At 40.2% G+C, this 11805-nt stretch overlaps 1 protein-coding gene across 1 annotated transcript in view; it reads left to right on the top strand.

Annotated features, from left to right (window-relative positions):
• Positions 1–11805, top strand: part of camkmt (calmodulin-lysine N-methyltransferase) — a 133033-nt gene that overhangs the window by 97507 nt on the left and 23721 nt on the right. Inside the window, exons 7-8 of the mRNA XM_037697436.1 lie at positions 437–503; positions 7096–7170. Coding sequence (XP_037553364.1) covers positions 437–503; positions 7096–7170 — 142 coding nt within the window. The remainder of the gene's footprint in view (positions 1–436; positions 504–7095; positions 7171–11805) is intronic.

Here is an 11805-nt window from a genome sequence, read left to right as displayed (position 1 = left end):
ATACATACATACATACACACATACATACATACATACATACATACATATATACATACATACATACATATATACATACATATATACATACATACATACATACATACATACATACATACATACATACATACATATATACATACATACATGCATACATACATACATGCATACATACATTCCCTCCTTCCAGTCTGTCCCACCATGGGATTTAAATAACTATATTTGCAAAACTGTAGTTGCAAGAAGTCTTAAAACTTTTCTTTACAGTGACGTATCTTAAAAATTTCCAGTCGTGATTTCCATGTCTGTAATGAATCAATCTGCTCCCTAAACAGGTCTCTCTTGAAAATGAGTTCTCGTGGCTCAATGAGACTACCTGTATAAATAAAGGCTAAATGAAAAAAAAAAAGAAAATGAATCCTTGACCGTGATGCTTCAGATGTCCGAAGGTTGATGGAGAGAAACAGGCAGGCTGGAAAGTTTGGGTCAACACATGTATCTGCAAGGTGAGGAAAAAATGTTTTCACTTCTGCATTGGGCTTTTTGTTACCACCTCACTTCTATTTGGCTCAAATTTTTTTTGTCTTGAACATTTTTGAATTCAGTAATCACCCCTTTTTTTAGTATTTCGTATTTTTGGCACCACTTTATTCAAGATAGTGACTCTTTAGTGAATGATTTTTGTTTTGCTTCATGTGAAAGAAATATTTTCTCCTAAAGAACAGTGTTAAAGTGAAACACTGTGTTGGGGGGGGGGGGGTAGAATGTTAAATGACTGGTACATAATGGTATATATAGTGTACTCCTACTCCTATAACAACCTTAACAAGCTTCAGATAAATGCCATATTTTGACCTGTGCACTGTCTTTTGCTCATTTCGTGCTTAAAATATTTGTAATTACAATAAACATTTTAGATTCCTGCACCTCGTCCTGAACAGTATTTGCAGTAATCGTTAGCTGACATTTGCAAACAGTGGAGTTGTTTTTATTAAGTTCATCTCATCATTAAATGGCTGCGGTGATTTTAACATACACTATTCTAGTGCGTAAATGTCATATAAATTATGCACACGCAGGCTAAAATACACAATGGAATCCAACAGATTCAGAAAAAAGTCCCTGTAAAAACCTTCTTAAACAACGTGCTGTAAAGTTAATCATTCAAGTGCAAAGTCTATTTTTTGTGCATGGGATTATCAAAGAAATGTGCCCCTTTTAGATAAGGGTCGCTCGTCCAGAAAACACACACACACCTCATATGTAAGGACAGGCTGAAATGAAGTTAATTGTTGTCCCTGTCTGGAAAAACGAAGCATTTTCCAATGACTGCCTGTTTTGCTCCCCTACCTCTTATATTTCCATCTCTCTGTCTCGCTGTTTCTCTCTCCTGCACATATTTACATGAGTGGTAGATGGAGTGAAAAAGTAAACGTATAATTAGGCTACATTACTTTGATTGTTTTCTTTTCAGATTATGCCTGCTGTCATCTCCGCGCTGCAAGAGAGGGCGAAGGGCATGATGCGATTGTACAAGGGGATGGATGGGGAGGGGCATGTCGTTGGATGCCGTTTGCACATTCATGCATGTGTGCGTGTGTGTCTGCGTGTGTGTGTGTGTTGGGAACCCCCCGCTGCGAATTGAGATTGTATTTCTAACAGGGCCTAATGTTTTGTTTACTGAGTGTTAAAAATGCCTAATTAATAATCCCTCAATTTGTCTGACAGTGTGAAAGAGAGAAAGGAAAAGTGGTGAAGAAAAAGCGATCAAGAGGAAAAAAAAAAAAAGTCTGCCGCATCAGCCGAGCTGTAACACAATTTAGAGTCACACTGCAGCGAGGAAAAATGTAAAACATTAGCAGCTAATGTAGCCTACTGCAGGAAGAATAATGGGTCTCACTAACCAAATTAGTCCTTTCAAAAAACTTTAAGAAAAGTGATATTTGTTTTACAGATTGTTACGTACACAGAAGTATTGAAATATTAAAGCCTATAAATGAACATGAACTTATTGTTGTGGTAGCTGAGACTCATTCCCAACGTAGGCTCAAAGCACTAACTGATTACACTTTATCTGTTTGGTTATTCCTTCAAGGAATTCTCAGACTTTTAAGTTAAATGTTTTAAATTTAGATGACAACAGATTGTGACTGGATCACAACTGGTGAACACAGTCAGTAATGGAGAAACTGACTGGGCTCAAAGCGCCGTGGATCGCTAGCTGATAGTTAAAAATATTAATGGCACAGCTTTAAACTGTAAAAAAAACTGTAAAAACTAAAGAGTACCAGTTATTTTTTATTTTCTTGCTCAAATGCGGAACTGAACAAATGGGACAGTTGTCTAAAGATCAAGTTTAGAGGACTTGTGAAAGCAGGCAGTTGTAAATGGTGAACTCTGGTTCAGCTTGTAGTTCCAACCTGTGGCTAAATGGAAGTTTTTGTAGCACTTATGGGACATCTGTCAGCTGAGGAATTACTGTTTTACGTCTGAACCAATTACCTCAGTGAAGAGAAGAAATAAATTGTTTGAATACAAGTAAGCAAATAATGTACACCAGGTTATTTAATTTGTGGCCTGCGGGCCACTTCTAGCCTGCGGGTGACTTAAGTCTGGCCCGCTGATGATTTCATAAATATAAAGAAAAACAATCAGAAAATATCCATGAGAGAGACCTTAAAACAATTGAAGTGGCAAATTATTTTAGTCAGCTAAACAATTCTGTTACATGCCCATCTCAATATTCTTTATTTTCATGAGCAAACAGAAGAAAACTTTGAGAAGAGCCCCCTCCCCACTGTACGCGTGCCCAGTGTCGCACAATGCCCAGTGTAGATGAACATATGCTGTATATATTCATAAATTAAACGGATTATTTCATTTTTCTGGACTGAATAATGTCGTGCATTGAATTATTAAAAATGTAACATGAGACGTTAATTTTCTTTGACCCATCAAAATGAACGTGGTCATTTATTTACAGAATCAAAATTTAACATCACACATTTACATTAATTTGGCAAATGATTTCAACAACAACAGGTTAAAACAATCAGCTTTACAAACAGGAAAATCATCCGGCCATGATTTTCCGTTGCTTCAAGCTTCACAACAGACATTTCTGAAAATATCTGGAATGATTTGCTAGCAGAATAGAAGAGTTTAAAGATGGAAAATGAAGTTTATCTTGAGAGAGATGGGTGAGGGAATTTGTCTGTTATAACCAGAACAACACGCTCCTTTGGACCAGCTTAACCCAACGGTACGCTTTGCGGTTGAAGATCGACTTTTTACCTTTCTGAAGATATGTCAGTTCCGGCGTAAAGTTCCACTTCAAGCCACTTTTCAGCGTCTCCGTAAGGATAGTAGGGAACCGTTCGGAGTCGTGAGATCATCCTGAACAGACTTCTTCATAATTCCTCTGAACTTCTCTTGTTCAGCTTAGTCGCAGATGTCCTGAGCATTCTGAACTCTGCTGCTCTCGGAACCAACTCACAGCATTCTCTCAGCGTTCTCCTGAGCGTTCTTCCCAGAACTACTCAGAACTTCTCAGAACCTCAGAACTTCAGAACTTCCTCCAGCATCCTGAATTCCAGCATTCTGAACTCTGGAACTGCTCTCAGAACCGCAGAACTACTGTCTCCGTGAACTAGGAAGTGTTGCACCTTTTAAAAGAGCTCACTTCCGGTTCATTTGAGAACTTTCTGATTGGTCGATGGACCAAAACAGAGGTGTGTTTTGTGATGTAAGAGGTTATTAAGAGTCAAAGAAAAAGATTAAGATTGTTTAAGAACAGACAGAAGATATTATGAAGAACTCAGACTTCGTGGAGTCAATTCTCTAGTATCTTGCTGTAAAAGTTAAACATGACATTTCTTTTTCAGTAAACTTGCAGTTGACCGAGACTTGACCTTTGACCAACTTACACAACTTGCTCATTGAAGACAGAAAATCAGACAATGCATCATTAACCTGATTTCTACTTTGAATGAGGATTAAAATCACTAATACTGTTTCACAGTTGATTTAAAAATGAGTAGTTCACTTCAACATCTAAAAATGGTTTTGAACTAACACACTTTGATTATCAAACATTTGTAAAATAGTAATGATAATAGAAAAGAGAGTGTTCTTTCAATTGATCAGTGCAGGACACTTAAAAAGTCTTCTGGATGGACTTGATTTGTGTTTCTGGACTCAAATCAATGAAATACAGTTCTTGTTCCAGGAAGGCCCCTCAAGGCCAGATTTGACCTGAGGCCTAGTTCACTACACCAGCGACGGACTGTTTTGTATGCAACACCAATGTATTAAATTCCCCTTCTTCATCCCTGATCTGGTTTAATGGCCTTTTCTTTTTCTTTTTTTTTTGCCAAGAGGCAAGTGATCTCTTCCTCCTCGTGCGTTGATGCCATGACTGAAATTGTGAGAAATGAAGGAATTTGTCATGAGAGCATTAAAATCAGGCCCAGAGTGCCTAATCAGGAGTCTGGAGATTTCCTGGTGGGCCGGTCTGATGTGTGGGATGCAGGGTCGGCGCTCCTGTTTTTTTTTTTTTTTTTTTAGTTTTTATAACTTTTTGTTAACAACATATAAACACAGAACACCGCTGCCACTGCTCCTGGGCTGCCAGCTGCCTCTACCCAGGGCCACTGGCAGCTCTCTTTTTTTTTTTGCCACCCGTAGGCGCAACCTCAGTTTGTCCCACAGGTAAATGCCCCTTGCCTGCGGAGCTGGTCTGCAGCCCATCATGGTGTACAAGAGCCAATACATCCAAGTATGTGGGAGCCTTTACACAACACAATGCTAGGCCAGGCCAAGCATCACCTTGAGACTACATTCTTCAGTGAGGATACTTAATGCTAAACCACTCAGTGCTTTCAGCCTTATATGTACCGGGAACAACCTCTGACTCGTGGAGTCAGTTTACAGCCAATAACAGAGACTTCAAAATAAATTCTAAAGCAAACTGAACAGGACATTATCAAGAACAACCCATTTCCACAACCAGAAACATCATAAACAGTCAGAAACATTGCACATATAATGCAATTTCCACAACGCTACCCAGCATGCTTTGCAGCTCATACAGTCTCTTTGGGATTCTCACAGAGAGAACTTTGAGAGTTTGGAGGAAAATAGAATAAAGTTAGATTGAGGCACACATCCTCACTTTAATCCGTGCCCTACAAATATCTTTTTTTTTAGTTAATATTGTTTAATTATAAGAACTAAATTAGCAGAAACAAGAGTTGCAAGGCTGCGCGCTCTTTTTCTCTTTCTCGCTGTGAGTTCTGATAAACATCATATCAGTGTGCGGTCGCCCATGAGCCAGATTAAACAACAGATTTATTACTGAGGGAGTATTGATGATGATGCACAGCAGCTTTGCAGTTAGTTTGAACAATAGTTAACCAGAAATAGGATGGATTAATTAATTTAATTCATTATAGTAAATTACACGAAGATGTGCGACACGCATCACGCTCACTGTCAGCCCAGCTGAGTTCTGTTCCGCCTCTTTTGATTCCACTCAAAGCTCACATCTGAGCGGGACGTGGATGCTTCACCTGTGATTTATGAACCGTTTGAGGAAGAACTGGTCTGTGCAGCCATTTCATTGTAAATGAGAACTGGTTCTTAATGGACCCACCATTAACTATAATGTTGGTCATTCAGCGAACATCAAAAATTGTCAACATGTTTTTTTATTTTGAAAAGTGAAAAGATTTGGCCCATCAGAGATGGCAGAATAATATTTATGTTAAATAGGAGACATAATGTGTCATTTTTGTTTTTAATATTGTTTCACTTTAGAACATTGCTACTTTTTGCAAGCAAATTAATGTTGAAATGTGATTTCTTTGAATTACACTTTTGGGTTGTGTTGCATTTATGATTCAATGCAGCAAACTGAACAAATTTAAAAGATGACCGATCGTTGTCGTACTTGGTTTATTTTCATAATGACTAATTGCTGGATGGATGTCCAGCCCCTGAGCTGTTGGCTTTTAGTAACTGTGCCCCCCTGAGCAATTTGGTTGATTTACACTGAACAAAAATATAAAAGCAGCATGTCCTGCCTGCTTAATAATCCAGGTAGTTAAAACTAACAAGGTTGAGTCAGTTCCTCTGGACAGATTCTTCTTTGTTGATACGTTTCATCTTTTATCCAAACGATATTTTCAGTCAAATTGAAGAAGTATTTTGGATAAGAGACGAAACGTATCAACAGAGAAGAATCCACCCAGAGGACCTGACTCAACCTTGTTAGATATAAACACAATATTTTTGTTTTTGCTCCCATTTTTCGTGACCTGAACTCAAAGAAATAAGACTTTTTGTACACAAAAGGCCTTTTTCTCTCAAATATTGTTCACAAATCTGTGTAAATTATTTAGTGAGCACTTATTTGCTAAGATAATCCATCCACCTCACAGGTGTGGCATATCAAGATGCTGATTAGGCAGCATGGTTATTGCACAAGTGTGCCTTAGGCTGACCACAATAAAAGGCCACTCTAAAATGTGCAGATTTATCACACAGCACGACACAGATGTTGCAAGTTTTGAGTGAATCATTAGATTTGTTAAGAATATGTTGTAAATCAGTGATGTAACATAAATAATGATTTTCTTACTGTTATTATATTTATGAAGCCAGTAGATTTGTATAACAAGAGTCTTAGAGAATGATCCGAACCTAAAAAAATGGGAGAATAGAAAAGTCTGGGCGATGAAATGAAACCTGTATAAAGGTGGGCTTTCTGTGTGTGTGCGTGCGTGTGTGTTCACAAGGTATAAATGTCAAGTGTCATGTCAGAAGCTCCTTGGCTTTACCTCACAGACGACATGTCTTCCTCTCCGATGCTTTCTCTGAGTCTCCGCTGAGGCAGAAAAACAGTGGGGGTCACTGAGAGTGAGGTGTCAGACGGCAAGAAGCTCAAAGTGGTAAAGAGAGAAAGAGCAGCGAGGAGGAGGAGGAGGAAGAGAAGGCGAAGACAAAGAGCGTTTGTTCCATGCGGTGTTTTATCAGTGCTGGCTGTCTTCTGTCACCACGCGGGCAAACTAAACTTTTTGTCTGTTGTGTGTGTTACAGGGTGGTCAGGTGGGACAGTGAGGTGGATATTTCAGCGCTAGAAGGTCATTTTGATATCATCATGTGTGCAGACTGGTAGGTTCAGACACACACACGGGCAGACTCAGGTATTTATCTCAGTGTGTGTGCGTTTATGACATTTATTCTCACTTTTGCATGACAGTCTTTGCACAGCCCCCTGCCAGGTCCCGGACCTTCCTCTGCCTTTGGACACACACTCTCTCTCTTTCATACACACACACTCAGATTTACTGTATGCTCTGATGCCCGCATGCCTCCATTTTACACCAAATTGCCTCGTTTTCATGCTTAGCTTCCTGGCAAATGGATGACTTAGGCAAATTGCAAATAATTGCACCTTGACAAGAAAGGAGACTCTGTAAGATAAAAGAAGAGTTGAGGACGGAGGGGTGGAGGGAGAAGAAGACACTGAGATGGAAATGGAGATAAAGCAAAATAAATGATTAGTCCATTGATTATGGAAATACAGATGTTATTTATTGTTGTTTTACTTTTTGTTAACAAAAATAGTTTGCAACACATAACTATAAAGGAACATGAGCTCAAAAGGACAGTTTTTGTAGCAGGTCTGCAACGTCATTTCAAAATAGTTTGCTTTGTTTGGTGAATCTCTGAAACTTTGTCTTAAATTAAAAATAGTCCAACAAATCCTAAATTACACTACCTTGCCAAAAGTATTCGCTTACCTGCCTTGACTCGCATATGAGCTTAAGTGACATCCCATTCTTAATCCATAAGGTTCAATATGATGTTGGTCCACCCTTTGCAGCTAGAACAGCTTCAAACCTTCTGGGAAGGCTGTCCACAAGGTTTAGGAGTGTGTTTATTAGGATTTTTGACCATTCTTCCAGAAGCGCATTTGTGAGGTCACATACTGATGTTGGATGAGAAGGCCTGGCTCTCAGTCTCCGCTTTAATTCATCCCAAAGGTGTTCTGTTGGGTTGAGGTCAGGACTCTGTGCAGGCCAGTCAAGTTCATCCACACCAGACTCTGCCATCCATGTCTTTATGGACCTTGCCTTGTGCACTGGTGCACAGTCACGTTGGAAGAGGAAGGGGCCGGCTCCAAACTGTTCCCACAAAGTTGGGAGTATGGAATTGTCCAAAATGTCTTGGTATGCTGAAGCAGTCAGAGTTCCTTTCACTGGAACTAAGGGGCCAAGCCCAGCTCCTGAAAAACAACCCCACACCTTAATCCCCCCTCCACCAAACTTTACACTTGGCACAATGCAGTCAGACAAGTACTGTTCTCCTGGCAACCACCAAACCCAGACTCGTCCATCAGATTGCCAGATGGAGAAGCGCAAATCGTCACTCCAGAGAACGCGCCTCCACTGCTCTAGAGTCCAGTGGTGGCGTGCTTTACACCACTGCATCCGACGCTTTGCATTGCACTTGGTGATGTATGGCTTGGATGCAGCTGCTCGACCATGGAAACCCATTCCATGAAGCTCTCTGTGCACTGTTCATGAGCCAATCTGAAGGCCACATGAAGTTTGGAGATCTGTAGAGATTGACTCTGCAGAAAGTTGGCGACCGCTTTGCACTATGCGCTTCAGCATCTGCTGACCCCGCTCCGTCAGTTTACGTGGCCTACCACTTCGTGGCTGAGTTGCTGTCATTCCCAAACACTTCCATTTTCTTATAATACAGCTGACAGTCGACTGTGGAATATTTAGGAGCGAGGAAATTTCACGACTGGATTTGTTGCATAGGTGGCATCCTATCAGTTCCACGCTGGAATTCACTGAGCTCCTGAGAGCGTCCCCTTCTTTCACAAATGTTTGTAAAAACAGTCTTCATGCCTAGGTGCTTCATTTTATACACCTGTGGCCATGGAAGAGACTGGAACACCTGATTCTGATAATTTGGAAGGGTGAGCTAATACTTTTGGCAGTGCAGTATATGTACAGTAGTCCCTCGTTTATCGTGGGTGTTTGGGACCACACCCACCTGCGATAAGTGAAAAACCACCAAGTAAGGACATAGTAGTCGGAGTTCAGTTCAAGTTCAAGTTCAATAAACTTTGTCATGACATGTGCCAGGCTGCAATCACACTCACTCATCACCTGTTACTCCCTATCTCCCTCCTTGTATACCATAAATAAGAAATTTAAATTTAAATACTGTAATGTTTTAAATAAACAATCTATGGATTCAACATTTTTCAGGCAGGTCATCTGGACAGTTTCTTTTTTTTGTTCTGAAACGTTTCGCCTTCGATCCGGAAGGCTTCATCAGTCAAGGAAACACACAACAAAACTGATTCTTCCCCCAACAGCTTACTCCAAAGTGGAACAAACCAGTTCTGCTTGTGATTAGATGGTCTCTTTGGTACGCCCCTCCTCCATTGCCGGCCCTCTTCCTTGTTGACAGTCTTGTCAAACTGGTTGAAAACAACAAAGTTCATGCTCAATAATCCAGGTATAAAATCCAAAATTTTTCAGTCAGGTCATCTGGACTGTTTCTTTTTTTGTGCTGAAACGTTTCGCCTTCGATCCGGAAGGCTTCATCAGTCGAGGAAACACACAACACAAAACTGATTCTATGGATTGTTTATTTGAAATATTACAGTATTTAAATTTAAATTGGAGAGAAGAGAAGTGCAGCAGGACATCAGAGGGATGTCGCACAGCTTCAGCTCTGCACGGAGCAGAAATGTACTTCTTGATCAATTACACTTCAACAACTGAACATAGAAGTTCTAAAATAATTAAAATTACTTTTATATTTTGTGATTATGGTAATTTTTACGATGTGATTCACTTTGAATTTTAAGTTGGAAGACAAAAGTCGATTGGTGCATCTGGACAGCAAAGTGTTAGCCCTTCACAAAGCCACAGCAGGAGAAATGTGTGTGCGTGACAGAGAAGGAAATCAGCTGATCAGCTGCATGGGAGAGCTTTTCCGTCCACTTGTGGATTTCTCACATGGTGCAAAATCATTTAAAATAATGTATTATAAATAAACAACCCATGGCTCATACATCCATCAGCCAATTGTGTCATGTCCTATCTTACTTTGAAAATCCGCAATATATCGACCCTGCGATAAACGAATCGCGACGTAGCGAGGGACTATTGTATATAAAAAATATATAAGTTTGTATGTCATTGTTTAGTTCTTCAAATTGTAACTTGTTCATAAATTAGCTTTGAACTTTTCCTTAATCCATGTAGATTATTTTATGAAGTTTATAAAACAGGTTTAGTAAAAAAAATTAAAAAAAAATCAAGACATTAATCAAGCAAATTCAAAGGAGAGGTTTGTCTCGTTTGTCTCTATGTGGCCCTGTGATGGACTTGCGACCCGTCCAGTGTGCACCCCGCCCCTCGCACATTGATTGCTGGACATGGGCACCAGTGACCCCCAAATGGAAGAAGCGGGTAAAAGATAATGGATAGATGAATGTTGTCGGTACAGGGAGTCGAACTGGCAACCTTCCAATCACATGCCCACCTTCTCTAACCTCTGCGCCACCACTCCCCTATTTTACAACTTCCCCAAAGTTTTGGATAGATTGACCAAATACTGGAGTTATGGAAAAAAATGGACAGAAAAATCTGTCTATGTTAAAATTACATATATAAATTTGTGCCAAATTAGTAAAACAAGCAGTATATTAAGAAATTAGAATTTTTTTTTAATCACTATTTTTGTTTCATGTTAAAATCCTTTCAAAAGTTTGACTTTAAGGGCTTTCTGAAAAGATGAACTTTTATTTGCGTTTGAACCAATAAATACAGTAGTCCCTCGTTTATCACGGGGGTTACGTTCCAGACCCCACGCCCACTGTGCAGTAAGTGAAAATCCACAAACTAGCGACATTATATTTATTTTAGTATTTAAATATATTTTAAGGCTTTATAAACCTTTCCACACTCTTGCAATGTTCTAAACTCTTAAACCTACATCATTTTAACAACATATGTACAGTACTGTATATGAAGCTACTAGATTTGACTCATCATCTCTGCAGAACAGCAGCTCAGTTCTGGTCTGACTGTTGCATTTTGGCAAACCTACCCTGCCGGTGGAGTGTAGTCCCGGTGGGCTCTGGAGAGAATGCTGGACCTCCAGCAGTGCCTCCCTGCTCGAAAGTCCTCGTGGGCTGTGGGGCGGCACTCAGATTCACTGATGAGTCTGGAGGTCTGGTTCTGCTCCGGTTCCGGTGGACTCTGTGCAGCCCTTGAGTACCGAAACACATTTTGAAGGGAGCCGAACTTTCAGATGGCCAGCACAGGACCAGACAGTGGTTCGATTAAGTCCAAATCTGGTTGGGGGAAGTCCTGGTGGGCTCCAGCGAGAACACCAGACCTCCGGCGGGCGGCACTCAGATTCACCGATGAATCTTGAGGTCCGGTTCCCAGACTGTTCCATGCGAATCTCTGCGTCTGCTTGGTGCCAAAGTCACTGTATGAATATAGACCGAACTTTTTCAGATCAGATCGAAACTTTCCCTCCATTTCCCAGAAGGTAACGGGGCTTCCACTGTTGGCTTCTGGGAAATATAGTTGTTTTGAGTGGAGATACAGTGTAGGCTTATTGAGAGAAAATTACAAAATGGTGGCGGCTGTCCAATTTTTTTTGTTAACTTTCTTTTGTGTCATGTACTGTCCCAATCACGTGAGTAATATTAAAATTGACAATCTTGTGTTGTGTACAATGTATATATTTACACGTCTGAAC

The sequence above is a fragment of the Nematolebias whitei genome, chromosome 1, assembly GCF_014905685.2.
Source record: "Nematolebias whitei isolate Nwh7 chromosome 1, NemWhi1, whole genome shotgun sequence".
NCBI lineage: Eukaryota > Metazoa > Chordata > Actinopteri > Cyprinodontiformes > Rivulidae > Nematolebias > Nematolebias whitei.
The sequence above is the reverse complement of the archived record's forward strand: the minus strand, read 5'-3'. Positions and strand labels throughout refer to the sequence as shown.